General features: G+C 36.6%; 1 protein-coding gene and 1 pseudogene across 1 annotated transcript; both read right to left on the bottom strand.

Annotated features, from left to right (window-relative positions):
• Window positions 1-2,695: 2,695 nt before the first annotated feature.
• On the bottom strand, window positions 2,696-3,674 carry LOC149223734 (pectinesterase inhibitor 11 pseudogene; annotated as a pseudogene).
• Window positions 3,675-9,008: 5,334 nt separating this feature from the next.
• Window positions 9,009-10,058, bottom strand: LOC149223733 (uncharacterized). The gene has a single exon (XM_089387981.1). The coding sequence runs from the start codon at window positions 10,056-10,058 to the stop codon at window positions 9,009-9,011; it is 1,050 nt and encodes a 349-aa protein (XP_089244107.1).
• Between the last annotated feature and the right edge of the window lie 5,943 nt (window positions 10,059-16,001).

Raw genomic sequence — 16,001 nt, 5'->3', positions numbered from 1 at the left:
TAGAGCCATTGTGGAAGCACTGGTATGGACAGATGAAAATGGAGCAACAATTTATGGCGTAAATAAGAGGAATGAGATTATCCTGATGTCTTTTAATGCCATTAAGACGTTTGTCACCATTTATAATTATCATTACTATGTTTAATGCCATTATGACTTTTGCCGCTGTGTATAATTATCCTTAGATTCCTTAGATCTTAGATTATCATTAGATTAATTATCAATTAGATCTTCAACTAAATATAAAGGGTTTAGGGATAAAGAGATGGTACTGGAATGGGATGTGATCTTGGAGTAACCGTGCTCATTTTTAGGGGTTATTTTTCATAACGATGGTCGCCGAAACTTTGAGTTAATAAATATGAATGTAGAAAATCCAGAAATCACTACTATCAATAATACTCTTCATCTAAAACTCAAATATGAATGATTTAAATTTTTATATCAATTTTTAATTAAAGTTTCTATATTTTGCATATGTTTTCATGGCTACTTCAGAAAAGAAGTATAATAATCCTAGTTCCTGATAAAACATTTATATGGTACATAAAAATATGAGAGAGGCTTAATAGAACATATAGTATTTTAGTGTCGCAATTATTCATAATCTAGTACTTAAAGAGGGCAGTGGGTAGATAATATTGTTTACTAAAGAATCAATTTAAGGATTTGTTACTTACACATCCATACTATTTTTGGTGTGCCATATTTTCAAGCCTTTCAAATATCTATGCTTTATAATTCCTCGTACAATCATACGTTTCACTATGTTTGATGAGCTAAAATATCTTGCCAACTCCATGTTTATGTTGATATTTGTGTTTTCTCCATTTATTTTCACAATAACATATTGTTCCAACCTTTGGATGTTGTCAAAGTAGAAGGGTATAAGTAAGGGTGGTAGCACCTCATCCACACAAGTTAAAAATTTTGGTTCTTGAGGAGTACCTAATAAATTAGTGCAAGTAAGGAGTGCCTATTTTTTGGTGAACAATGAATGGTTTAATGGTTGTATGTTTCTCCTCATTCACTGCCACCAAGTTTAATGAATCATCAAACATGACACTCTTGTTCCTTGGCAAGTAAGTGAGAATTACAGGGGGTTGGCCTTAATTCCATATTTTTTTCCTACCATTTGTCCATATGACATATCCATACCCATGTGTTCCCACTCTGAAAATATGATGGCATGTGTTTCCAAAAAAATGATGTCACGTGTTGACACATATGTGCATTTAGATGTGCATTTTAATTCCATATTGTATAGGTTACACCAAACACTTCGAGATCCAATGCCTAGCATAACATAAGCCAAAACACTAGTATCAATTAGTCTTTCCCTAGATCGCATGAGTGATCGAACCACCTCAAGCTTCCCAACATTTTCATTGATGCACCATCATAAGTAAAGTTATTCATTAAAGTGTTTGTTTGTTATTTCTAGGGGAGGGAGCTTAATTTGAAAGCCCTCTCCATGACCCAGCACATATGGTGAAAGGCTAAGGTCTCTCAATTCACATGACAATCCTTGAGGCAAATTGAATTGATTCTCTTAAGGTTGAGCAAACCTAGATCTAAAATGCTCAACTAGTTGTATTTCGACCTATTTATATTTTTTGGTAGCACTTCTCATTGCTTTGTCTCCCTCACCAAACTCACTTAAAAATGGCTAGCTAATCTAACATAATACAAGTAAATAAATAATTATTAGTCCTCGAAAGATAAGGACTATGTGCTTGGGGGTACAATCATTTTTTACATTGCATCATTATTTTAACAATTTTTCAAATATATATTTAAAAACCATTAATATTGTTTTTCTTAATTTTAGAATTATTATAATCTTATAAAAAACCATTAATATTGTTATTTTTAATTTTAAAATTATTATACTCTTATAATAAATATGGGAATTTTTATTATTTAAATGAAAATATATAATTAGTTTTTTAGTTTATTTATCTTTTTCAAATAGTAAATTTTTTAATTCTTTAAAAATAATTAAAATATATATTTTTTAATTCTCAACAATATATATATATATATCTATATATATATAAAATGGTTAGAAATATTATTTATTATATTTATTTCCATATAATATATAGTGAGTATCTCTCAAGGGTTAGCTTAATCGGTTGAGTCATTGTTGTTACAAGGTCAATTCTCTTTGACACCCTTGGGGTTAAGCCTTGGGAGTCTGGCCTGCGAAATTTGATTCCCTTCAAGGGTTAATCTGTCCAAATTTTCTTATAAGAAAAATATATTTATATATATATATATATATATATAATTACTAAATTGGAATTTTTATTTTCAAATTTTCTTACATTAAATTTTTAAAGCAATAAAATGATATAAAATAGAGATATTCAAATTGTAATTTGATAAGAGTAAATTTTAAAACTAGAACTTTTAAAGAAAAAACGTGAATTTTTAACCATCATACATACTCGACCCATATAAATTAAAATATAAAATTTCTTATATTAGTTTAACCCTATAACCATCTAAATAGGTAACTAAAACAGATTTAAATTACTTAATTAAGGTCAAATCCCTTAATAGCTCAAATTAGTATAACATTGACAAAGTTTTGGAGAACCTTAATAACTCAAATTAGTGTATTGACTGGATAGGCTATGAATACTTCTAATTCAACCACATTAACTTTATAGCTGCACGATAATCAAAATCAACAGGCAGAAAAAGGCTAGCACTTTAGAAAAGTCGAATTTCATTGTGTTACAAATAAAAAACCTCTTCAAAACTCTAACAGACTCTGAATCTCCGATCGTTTTCCTTACAGAAACCTCCTGAATACTCTGCACACCCCAAGAAAACCCTAGATTTGGCTTTAATGCCAGAACCATAGAAAACAAAACAAAAAAATGAAAGAGTTATCATATACAGAGCACATTGAATATTGAAAACATATCAAAAGATCTTGCAGGCCGTCACTGTCAGACACCGATCTAATAGCCTCCTTCGGTGGCAGCGAATTTGTTGACTAGAGCGAGGGCATTGCTGATCAATTTGCACACATTCTGCACCCGGCCCGTGACCATGGCCTTAACCCTCCCTCTGGCAACCTGAAAGCCGTCGAGGCAGGAGTCCTGATTGGTGAGGGCGGCGCTCATCCACGTCTCCACGTTGCTCATCTGAAACCTGAACGTATTCCGCCTCAGCTTTTTCAGCTCCGCGAGAGATTGGCGAATCTGGTCCGTCGTGTCGCCGAAATCCTCAATACAATCCCCGAGCGCCGCTCTTTCCCTTTTACTCATCGTAGCCCCTCTGCGTTTCAAACCCGTGGCCCAGAGGGAGACGTTGTGGGCATTAACGAGGCTCACCTGCAAGGCCGCATTCACCAGATTGCTCTGCGTGGCCTTCAGAGACCCCGCGTAGGAAGAGAGCGACGAAACGCAGACCTGCGGATACAGAGTCACATTGCACGAAGTTCTGATATATTCCACAATGTGTGTGTTGGTGTGCACAGGATTCAGGGCCTTCGTTGCTGCCGCTGAACCCAGGCACGCAGTAATTACAAGAACAGAAAAAATAGTTGCTGAGAAAGCCATGGCTATTCGACCCTGAGACGTATGCTTGGAAGGGCTTCTGCTCTCCTCTGCTCTGTTATGCCATAAATAGGGAGTCGGCACCGCTGTTGGGAATTGTTCAATATTCGACTGCTCCACGTGATCGTTGCCGCCGATGGCGCTATATTTGATAATATAATTTTTAATTTTGATTAATGTCAGGGGATTTTGTATTGTCAACATTTTCGGTGATTTTATTGGTATATTGTTGGTTGTTCGTCCATTGAAGGGAGGAAAAATATATACCAATTCACTCGTCAATTGTAAGCGAAGGAAAAGCAAAAGTCATAATTTGATTCATCACTGTGACTTTATTTTATTTCTTAATCAAATTTCCGTTATCTAACCAGAATTCATGGTTTGTCAAAAGGATTTATGATTTTATTTTTATTCTTTAAAGCCAAATTTCCGTTGCCGGACCAGTATTCATGGTTTGTCTAAGAAGATTTATTGGTAATTGGTGACGGAAGATGGTTTTTGCCTCTCCTCCCATTTAGAATTTTTAATCAATTAAATATAATTTCAATTTTTATTAAAAAAACATTTTTCATTAATTAAATAAAAAATAAAAAGTGTAGTATCAATAAGAAAGGTAATTTTCATATAATTTTGGTTAACATTATTATAATTAAAAATTTAGTCAATCTTTATCTATAAGTCTTCTCTCCAGAAGATATTGATTTTGGGGTTAAGCGCCTCGCTAATGGGAAAGCTAAGGACATTGAAGGTTACCAGGCAGAAATATTAAAAATTGGAAGCCTTGTCCTCATCCCCCACATCCACAAGCTTTTCAATCAAGCAGTCAAGCAAGGGTTCCCTAAGTTATGGACTGAGAGCCTCATTATTCCTATTTTTAAAAATGGGGATACAAATAACCCCTCTAACTATCGAACAATCATGATCAGCCCTCTCTCAGCTAAGTTACATGGTATTATTTTGGAAAAGAAGTTGAGCATATGGCTCGAAAGTGAAGATAAGCGGGCTAAAGGCCAAGTGGGTTTTAGAAGGCATCACTCAACAATAGACCACCTCGTTATGCTTAGAATCATTGTGGAGGAATGTCGCAATGATAAATCCAATCTCTTTTGTTGCTTTGTGGACTTTAGAAAGGCTTTCGATATGGTTCCTAGAAACAACCTTTGGAATAGATTAGAAGAGATAAAGGTTCCTTTCGAGTTGAGAGTTGTCACTATTAGATTATACGAGAATGTCATTGCCAAGCTAAAAAGCAATGAGGGGTGGTTGAAAGATATTAAGTGTAATATCGGAGTTAAACAAGGTTGCCCCCTCTCCCCTACCCTATTTGGCATTTACATTGACAAGCTCGAAGGTTATCTAGAGGAAGCAGGATGTGCTGGCATGCTCTTAGCTGGGCTAGTCATCATCCTTCTTCTCTATGCTGACGATATTGTTCTCCTCGCAAGGTGTCCATCTGATCTTGATAAGTAGCTTAGACTTCTTAAGGATTTCTGCTCTACCATGGGTATGACTGTTAACACTGACAAAACAAAAGTTATGATTATCAAATCCAAGAAGGACACCTATGCTAATTTTATATATGACAATAATAACTTGGAAGAAGTATATTCTTACAAGTACCTAGGAATTGATATTCATCACAAACTCAACTGGAACTATAACATTGAGAAAAGGATTAATGGGGGGTGGAAAGCTTACTTTGGTCTTGAAAATAATTGTAAAACAACAAACCTCGTAATGTGGGATAAAAAAAAGTTCCTCTTTGAAACTTTAGTCACTCTTGTTATCTTATATGGATGTGAGGTTTGGGGTTGCAGCATCTCTAGATAATCGTGGAGAAAGATTGAGCAAATCCAAAAACGCTTTATAACATATAACCTGAAAATTAAAAGCAATACACCCTACCCTATTCTCCTTATAGAAGTAGGTCTTTCCCCTATCGAAAGCCTAGCTATGACTAGGCTTTTGTTGTACAAGCGCAAGCTCAATAACATAGGAGATCATAGACTTCCAAAGCTAGCTTTAAATTCCATCCAAAACCATCTAAGGCTCAAACGGGGGTGGTATAAAGACACGAGATCCTGGATGAACCATTGGGAGATCAACAAGAATGATGCACTGCAAAACATTAATAACATTATAAATATTGTTACTTCTAAGTTCAAAGAAAAATATGGTGCGAGAAATTTTTTATTTTTATTTTTATTTTTTATTTTAACTGAAACGGTTGTGTTTTATTGAATATTATAGGTTGGGCAAAGCCTAATCAACCAAATTACAATTCGTGGACTTTACATGAGCTCCTCTCCCGGTTAAGGGATGGTTGCCATTTTCAAAGCACCTGCATTTATGCTGATCATTCCACTTTACTAAGTGCATCCTATGTTTGCCAATCTATCCGCTTCCTTGTTTAGATCTCTGAGAATGTGAAATGTTTGCACTGAGGAGAAGTCCTTCAGGATTATGCTCACTCTTGAGAGCTGTTTGTTTAACGCTGGATCCTTAAACCTTTTCTTGCTTATTAATGACTTTATCAGCAATTCTGAATCCCCAAAAATAAGGATTTCTCTTTGGCTTTCTTTTCTGGCTAATTGGCAGGCTTTTAGGAGACTAAGAACTTCAGCCTGATTGTTGGTTTTCGTTCCTAGTCCCCAACTGAAATCTTCTTTTTCTCCGTTCGGATAGAAGATTACCCCTCCTGCTCCTGATGTGCCTGGATTGCCTTTTGAGGCACCGTCAAAGAAGATAGTGCACTTGCCCTGGGATTTCCACCACTGCTGAAATCTATCCTCGGATTCTCGAATCTGCCATCTTTCCTTATGGGTTGGCCGAGTGATTGCTGAAGGTCTGGTGTTGTAAGAGAAGTCATCCAGCCATGCCCTTTCCTCTGTTTGAAGGGAGTTGTCATTTTTGACTGAAGAATGTTTCAGGGTTTCTAAAAGGAGTTTCTTTGCCTGTTCTGCCACTTTTTCTGCTGGTATTTCATTTTGGTTGAAGATGATTTCGTTCTGGGCTAGCTATAGCTTCCAGCATACATATTTTGGGGCAGAAATCCAAACCTTATACCATAGATTTGCCAGCGATATTGTGATAATAACTGGCTTTCCAAGTGGAGAACATATCTGCAATTGTACTGTGAGTTGAGGGTCTCACATTTAGTCCGATCATAAAGATAGACCAAGCCTTCTTAGCGTATTCACAATTAATAAACATATGATCTAAAGTTTCCAGTGAATTTTTGCATAGAACGCATCGATGGGGGCCTGCTATATTCCTCTTACACAGGTTTTCTCCGGTCAGGATTTTGTTATGGAACAGAGTCCAAAAGAAAAAATTGATCTTGGGAATGCTAAAACTGTCCCAAACCTGCTTCCACACTTCTTTCGGATGAGGCGAATCCTTTTTGCTTTGCATCTGTAGGTATCCTTGTCTTGCTGTGTATACCCCCGTCTTTCCCCATCCCCAGGTGTCTTCTTCATCTTTATGAACTGGAGCGAAGTCTGAAATTGCCTCTTTGAGGGCGTGTAGTTGAGGGATTAAATGCGCTGGTGCCTTGGGAAAAATCCAGCGTTGCCATTCTCCTTTATTATCCCAGCCAGAGATGTCTTCGATCTTTCTAATTCCTTTTGATTGTAGCCATGTTCTAATCTCTGCGATTTCACTATTTTCTTTCAGAGGAGGGTGGCCCATGACTCTGTCTTTCCATAGCAGAGTGTTTTTGCCGTTCCCAGGAATTTTGTACAGGTGAGTTCTGAAGAAATCGATGCCTTTGCTGCATAGCTTCCAGGCTTGCGTTCCTTTTGGAGCTTTCTCCGGGATGAAGGATCTGATTGACTGGTGTTTGAGGTATTTGTATTTTAATATCTGGCTGACTGGGTGATTGGGCTCAGCAAGAAATTGCCACAGTAATTTACAACCCAACACTACGTTTGCTTGTAGAGGGTCTCGGATTTGGAGGCCGCCTTCCTCTATAGGTCTTTTCGTTGTTTCCCATTTAATTAGATGGAACCTGTTATCATTTCCTCACCCGCCATTCCACAGGAAATTTCGCATGAGGCTGGAGATTTGGTCTGAGATTTGCTTTGGGGCCAGCATTAAGGAGGCCTGAAACATTGGCAATGCAGAGAGGACCGATCTAATGAGCGTGAGTTTACCTCCTGTGGTAAGCCAATAGCCCCCCCACCCTGCGATCTTTTTCTTAAATTTCGATATCACCTCTTCCCACAGTTGATTCCTGTTGGATCCCATTGTTATTGGGAGACCCAAGTATTTGAACTTGTCCCAATCTGCGTATCCGTTGAAGCCCAGGTCACTGGCAATTCTATTGATAGCTTGTTGCTCTGCATTCCATCCATAGATAGCGCTTTTCCTTTCATTGATTAACGCTCCAGAGATGCTATATTATTTTTTGAGTATGATTCTAAAGGAGTTCCCAATTCATGGAGATGCACCTCCAAGCAATAGTGAGTCATCAGCAAACAGCGCGTGGTTCATTGGATCGATTTATTTCACAATTCTGATTCCAGGGAGGTTACCATTCTGTCTTTCCATGATCAATTTTCTGCTCAAGGAATCTACCATCAGGATGTAAAGAAATGGAGACAGGGGGCAGCCCTGCCTCAGTCCCCTGGTGGCTAAAAAGAAATCTGCTGGTCTCCCATTTACCATTGGAGCTATCCAGATCTTCTCTAGGCAGGCTTTAATTAAATTTATAAAGTCCTGATTAAATCCAAAGGCTGAAAGGACCCTGTACAGAAAGGAGCGGTTAACTCTATCAAAAGCATTACACATATCCAGTTTTATAAGCATACCTTGTTCTTTGCGTGAATGGCTCGAGTGCAGGGCTTCTTGGACTTGGATAACATTGTCCAGGATGTGTCTTCCTTTCACAAATCCCCCTTGGGCTGGAGAAATGAGCTTTTGCAGGAGAGGCTTGATTCTGCTCGCCAGAAGTTTGGCCACTATCTTGTAGGACGCATTGCACAGTGAGATCGGCCTGTATCTGTCCAATGATCCTGGATTTGTTTCCTTAGGTATTAGAGCGAGAAAGGTTGAGTTAATTCCACCCCCGATCTTTGCCTTTCTCATAAATCCACGTATCATTCTGAGGAGATCAGGTTTGATTAACTCCCAACAGATTCTATAAAAGTGGATTGAAAATCCATCAGGTCCTGGCGCTTTGTCTGGCTCCATAGACCAGACAATATTGGATACCTCTTCTTCCGTGACTGGGCTCGTAAGGTTTTCATTATCCTCCGTGCTGATTAGCTTTGGAATATTTGTGAGGAACTCTGATATATCTTCCTCACTCCCATCCTTTTCTGCTGTAAGGAGAGTCTGGAAATGTTTCACAACAGCTTCCTTGATTTGGCCAAATCCTTTGCAAACCTGTCCATTAGATGTGGTGATTTCTGCTATGTGGTTTCGGGTAAGTCAAGCCCTGTATTGTCTATGGAAGTATGTGGTGTTTCTGTCCCCAGATTTAAGCCACAAGCTGCGGGACATTAGGCACCAATACTCTTCCTCGCTTCTGAAGGAACAATATGTCTTCCTTTGTGCAGATTTTTCTTGGTCTAAATCCATAGGGTTGATATCTTTCTCTTCCAAATCAAATTGCATTTCTTCCAGCTGGGTGATAGCCTCTTTCCTCTGGCTGGTGGGAGTTTTCATAGGTTCCTTTATCCATTCTTTTAGGGCCTTCTTTGCATTTTTCATTTTTTGCTCCCACACATAGCTTGGGGAACCTGAAACTTCTGTTCTCCATGCTGTTTGAACTGTTTCAAAGAATCCTTCTCTTTCCGCCCAGAGAGGACTGAAGCGAAAGGGGAGAGGGCCTAGGTCTTCTTCATCTTTCAGGCAGAGTAGAACAGGTTTGTGATCCGAGGTGAGCTTTGGAAGAATCTTATTGATGACTATTCTTTTCCCCATCATTATAGAGCTGCTAATGAGCAATCTATCCAGCCTTGTTGTGATATGATTTTCTCCTGTTCTGTTGTTGGTCCAAGCGTATTTTCCTTTGACTGGCTTGAGATCAACTAAATCCCTCTGTAATGTCATATTCTCCACTGTGGTGAGAAAAGGGTCTCTTGAGTAAGTCCCTCCTCTCTTCTCTTTAGGATCAAGAATTATATTCAGGTCGCCTCCTATAACTATGTTCCTGGGATTGATATGATCTAGAAACTCCGAGAGTGTCTTCCAGCACTCTTTCTTTTCCTCATAGTGAACAGGAACATACATATTAAGCAAGGCTAGGTTGAGATTGCTTGCTATGTGGCGCAGTTCCGTAAATATCCAATGCTGGGTCTCGAAGGAACTTTCTAGAGAAAAGGAGTTTTTTGCCCAGAATGTTCTGATTCCTCCAGCCGTGCCTCTTGCACTGACAACCTTTCCAGAGTCAAATTTCCATTTGGTGTTACTGATATTTAGAAGGATCTCCCCTTCTACCTTTGTTTCTTGGAGCATGAGGATGTTTGTGGATTCCATTTTCAACAGATCTTTTATGGCTTCTGCCTTAGTGGGATTCCCCAAACCCCTGCAGTTCCAAGAAATCAGCTACATCATTTACCACTTATTGGGGTAGGTCCTCCTCCCTTGGGGGCCCTTGGCCTGGTATTCCTCCCAAGTGTCATCTCTATGGTAGATTGACTGCCTAGGGTTTTTTGCATTTCTGACTCTTCTTCCCTGGTTTCCCTGTTTGTTCTTCTTCCGACCTTTTTTGTTGGCCTTTCAAATGTTTCATCGTCTGATGAGCCCATATTCTCTGTGTTTTTCTTCTTTTGTTTGATTATATCTGCATAAGAAGGGGAGGAAGTATTACTTGGGGTTGGGATTGGGTTATTACCTGGCTCTAAGGTGTCGTTATTCTCCAGCTGAGGTGGATCTTCTTGCTTTGTCTCTGGAGGATCCTTAAGAGATTCAAAGGGGTTTTTGTCCCCCTCAATGCTGATTGTATCTCTGCTTCCAGTGTTTTGTTTGCTTGCACTTTCATGTCCTACTTTATTCTCTATCTCTTTAGCTTTATTTTTGTGGTTCTGCCTGTTGTTTGTTGTTTTCTTTGCTTGTTTCCATTGTTCACCTTTTTCTTTCTCTGATACCTCATCATTTCTCTTTTTGCAGTATCTTGCAAAGTGCCCGTACTCGTGACAGTGTCGACACTTGAAGGGCAACTGTTCGTAGTCGAGCTCTTGGATATGTGTCCAATCCGCCACCGATAGTTTTATTGCTTCTGGTAGCCCGATTTCCAGGTCAACCTCTACACAGATTCGAGCACAGGAGAATTGATCCTTCCTCGGTGCCTGATCTATGTATCTTCCTAGGGCATTGCCGATGGATTGTAGCGAGTTCTAACTCCAGCAATGAAGGGGAAGGTGCGGGAGATGCACCCATACAGGGACTGCCTTGGGCACATCTTGTGCTGGATCGAAATCTGGGGACCATTTGTTCAAGTAGAGGCCTTGGGGACCCATGAAGTATGGCCCATTTCTGAAGATCAGGCTTCTGTCCTCTGCGTTATCAAACACAAAAACGAAGAACCCTTTGCCTACAAAGTGACTCTTTATTCCTTCATTGACCAGTGGTATCCAGTTTCTTTTAACCCATTCTTCCACTGCTTTCGGGGATGGCCACAATCCCGTAAACTGGCCGATGAGGCCTCTTTTTGCTAGTTTCAACGCTGTTCTGCAGGTTTCCTCCACAGGCAGGGTCACCGTGGGGATGCTGTCTAGTTTTTTTACGAACTTTTGCTACGAGCTCGTGGTCTGGCGTTTTCCTGAAGCGGCTACTAAAGTTCTGAAGGCTTCGAGCTCCGGAGGCAAGGGAGGAGGGGCCACAGGGCCACCTCCAAGCTCCATGGGGCAGAGATTGCACGAAGGAGTGTGGAATCAGTCGGGCGCGACTAGGGTTGCAGCAGCGCAGTGGTTTCGTATCCCTAAAAAGTGTGGTGCAAGAAAGATTTAGCGGCTAAAAGAAAATTGAGTTATTATAAGAAGGTCATCAACCCCACCCTAGAAGATCAAAAGTATCTCTCTGTTTTAGCTAGCTCAAAGAAGAAAATTAATTTAGCAAAGTTTAGAACGAACTCTCATGAGCTCCATAGTGAAACAGGTTGTTGGACAGTTCCTAAAACACCATGGATGGAAAGAATCTTCCATCTTTGTGACAATAGGAATGAGGACGAAAACCACTTCCACTTAGAGTGCCTCGCGTACAACCACATTAGATCTCAGTTTCATAATCTTTGTCACAATACTGACCTTCCTAGCCTTTTACAATGTCAAAATTACAGTGAGCTTGGGAGGCTTCTCTCCAAGCTTTTTGAGCATAGAAATAAAACCTTAAATTAAACTAAATAATTTGTTTCTCTAGGTCCAATAGACTAAAGTTTGGTCTCAGTGGACGTTAACCATCATCATCATCGTCATATTAATAAGAAAGATAATATTTTTTATAAACTTTATTAACATTAATAATAATGGATTACTTTTTTTTTAATAACATATAACTTTAATTTCATATATAAAATATAATATTTCCTAATTGCATTTAACTTTTTACCATTTTTAAATATAATAATAATAATATAAATATAAATATAAATATAATTTTCAAATATGTATTTAGTGTATTAATAGGAAAGCAACTAAAAATTATATAATATAAATAAAATTTATTAGAAATTAATAAAATAAATAAGAACAATAATTACAAAATATTTCTTAATTATTTTAGGATTATGTTTATGTTTTTTTTTTTTAATTTATAATAAATAATGATTTTTTTACCTATTATAAGATTAGATTTGGATTTGTACATTTAATAAATAAACAGGTTTATTTATTTATCTAAATAATATCTACGTCTTACGTATAATATAAAAGTAATCATAGTATTATGCTCATTTGATAAAATTTATAATTTTAATAATTAGATTATAATTTAGAAATAAAATGTGAAGAATAATAAGATTAGAATAAAATTTCATAATTTGATCAATATGTAACATATTTATACAAATTGTTCTATGTTTTTTTCACAAAATTTACATATATTTGTAATTTTAATAATTTAGAAATCAAATGCTAAAGACAATAAAATTAGATTAAAACTTCATAATTTGATCAACAAACTATACTTTGCTTTATTATAGGTCTTTAAGCATTACCGTACTTACCTATTAGCTTTCATATACACATTTCCAAACAATACATTGTAAATGGTGGCCTAAGATCAAATAAACATGAACTTAGTGTCTCAAGAAGGTAGGGATAAAATGAATAGGTTACATGAGAAAAGTAAGTAAGAGGTGATATTTAACATATATGAATGGTGATTTGGGTGATTTAAGTGACATTAACTAAATAGTTTATATCAATGAGACAAAACTTAGTTAAGACAATTTCTAACGGATGAATGTAAATTTTGAAAATGAATCAGAAAAATTTAATTATCTATACTTAACATAAATTGTTGAAACTTATGAATCTTATCAATTTGTAAAACTTAAAATTTTAAAACCTGATGAATTTTATTGATTTGTAAAACTTAAATTGTTAAAACTTTGATTAATCTTACTTATTTGTAAAATGTCCACTATTAAATATCTGGGGATACATTTTGTAAAATCATATAATCTTTAAGAATTTTATATAGATTTTATAAAATTTTAATAGTTTTTAGAGTAAATATTTAATCTTTTATAAAATATAAAAGTTAAATGTATCACTTATGTATCACTTTAACAAAATAAATTGATTTTTATTTTTTATTTTTTCTGAAATACAAAATAAACCTGTAAACAAAATTTAATCCATAAAATTTTCCACAAATATATAATTGAAAACTTTAATAAAAATACCAAAATTATATCTTTATAAATCAAACATCTTTGATTATCATATATTTATCTTACCATGTGTAAATTTAAATTAAATATTTAAAAAATAATAGCACCTATCCACTATATTAATTCTCTATCAAAAAAATCACTAAAATTTACAATTTCTCTAAAAAGTTAAAATTAATCTATCTTACGTGCAACCTATCACAAGTTTCTTATCTAAAAAGTTAAAATTAATGCATCTTACGAGCAACATGTCACAAGTTTCTTATCTATGTTTTTGTTACAAGTTTCTTATCTATGTTTTTGTTGAAGGTTTGATATTTTCAGTACTACTTGTTTCAGTTCGACTAAATCGCAATTTTGCATTGAAAAAGATAAAAAACTGAATAGTTATATTGTTCCTTAACTTTCTAAATCTTTTAAGTTTACAATAGTCACAATTTTAATTTTCATAATTTATTTTTTCTCATTTATTTATTTATTTATTATTTATTTGTTTATTTATTTATTTGTTTATTTATTTCGGTGAAAAAAACAATTTGTATTAATAACCAAGTAGAAATTTACAAAAGACCAACTGCTTTTCAAAAAACATAAGCCATTGTCATTGTCTTGTTAGTTAGAACTTGTTGTAATACAGGTACCACTTACCCTAAAAAAGAAGATAACAAAGTGATAAATCTATTTTCTGAATAGACTGTGTATAGATCACTGTATGGTATAAGCTAGATACATAAATAACAAAATTACAGCCATCAGTGGTATGCCTATTATAGGATATAGTATGAACTTGTTGAGAGAGAAAAAACACCATCTACGATGGGGATAGCAATCCTACCTCGTAGAGGACACTGATTTATGCCCAGTGGCTAGGCAGCCGATTAATCTTCAACAGAAACAAAAATAGACTTCAGTAGTGCCCAAGAGAGATCCTATAACTCTGGAAAAAGAAGGTCCTCCATGACATAGCAGTTGTTCTCCGAGTTGATTTCCATATACCACTTTCGAAATTCTTGGAGCAGCCCTTTTTTTGATAGACTGTCAGCTTGCACATTTTGAGATCTGCTTATGTGCCAGATTGAGTAGCCATCTTGAAGTTGCCAAAAGACCTCAATGCTCTTCATCCATCCTAGTAAAGAAGGGTTGTTTATGGAACTCTTTCCTAATACATGTTTGATTATGATTTTGGAGTCTCCATAAACATGTAAGTCCATAATATTTAAGAAGTTGGTGAACCACAATAGACCCCAAAGAGCCATTGCTTCCGCTTTATTGTTGGTGCCATTTCCTCCATTCCAAAGAAGACTGTAGGTAAGTTGTTCAGTTATAGAAATCGAAACCCCACAACCAAAAATTCCTATTTGTGCAGCGCTATCAAAAAATCCCATTGGATACTTTAACAGTGATTTACTGTGCCCACGAGAATTGATACTTGGCTGTTTGGGCTGGGGTAAAAAAATGCTGTAGTTTGTAACAATTCTGTGAAAGACCTCCTGGAATTCCTTTCTCATGTTCTGGAACAAGAAGTTGTTCCGCCATTTCTAGATTTCCCATAAACAGATTAAAGGAATGGGTCTCCAGGAGGGCTTCTGTGTACCCCACCATTCCAGTGAATCCTTAATGGATGAATGCACTATAAAACAAAATCCAAAAAAAATTGATAAATTTTTCCATACCTGAGTGGTGAGCTTACATTGAAGAAGATGTGATTGTTGTTTTCAGCTTCGCATTTACACATAGGACAGATACCCAGCCCTTGCCATTGTCTCTTCTGTAGATTCTCCCAGATGAGGTTCTTGTTGTGAAAGACTAGCCAAGAAAAGATTATAATTTTGTTTGGAATTCCTGTTTTCCAGAAAACTATGGGGAATTGCAGTCCAGGATGAAGTGTTGATCTTTTGGAAAAAGATAGATAAGTATCAACTACAATTATGCTGTCATCCTTCATCTTGCCTTTCCATGTGAGATAATCTCAGGGCTCCGTATGGAAGATACCAATGTTTTTTATATTTTCTATGATTTTGTTCCATTGTAGGGCCGCTTGACCATTTAAGCCAATACTGTGTGCTTTCTTCCAAATCGGTAAAGGGCCTTGCCAAACCTCTATGGCTTGACCCCATACGAAAATTCCCACACCATGAAGGGAATTTTTAATGTTCTCTGGAATAGAGCACTCCTCCCCAGCTCCAAGTATTGGATCCATGGCAATCAAAATATTGTTTCCATTCTGAAACCTCCATGTGAGTTGTTGTAAGAAGAAAATCTTCATTTTCCAAAAACTTTTCCATACCGCTGAGCCCTGTTTGATGCCTATGGTGCCTTTCCTGTACTAGTATTCGAAATCTTTATTACCAAGGTACTTTTTTTGGATGGTATTACTCCAGGTGCCCTTTCCAAATAAACCCCTCCACAAAGATTTCATCAATAAAGCTCCTCCAAATCTGCGAAGATCCATTATCCCCCATCCTCCCAATTCTTTTGGAAGTGTAATGTTGGCTAGTTTAGTGAGATGAAATTTCTTCCTTTCGTGACAGCCTCCCCAAATGAAGTTGGCTGTGAGGCGGTTTAACTCCTTGATAATGCTTCCA

This window comes from Pinus tabuliformis, chromosome Q, assembly GCF_031772625.1.
Source record: "Pinus tabuliformis cultivar Carrire ecotype Pingquan chromosome Q, CPIR1, whole genome shotgun sequence".
In the NCBI taxonomy this organism is placed as follows: domain Eukaryota; kingdom Viridiplantae; phylum Streptophyta; class Pinopsida; order Pinales; family Pinaceae; genus Pinus; species Pinus tabuliformis.
This window is presented reverse-complemented; position numbering and strand designations above follow the sequence as displayed.

Bases quoted from the DNA above. Each gene is read 5' to 3' on its own strand.
- LOC149223733 (XM_089387981.1), bottom strand. From the start codon at position 10,058: ATGGAATCCACAAACATCCTCATGCTCCAAGAAACAAAGGTAGAAGGG.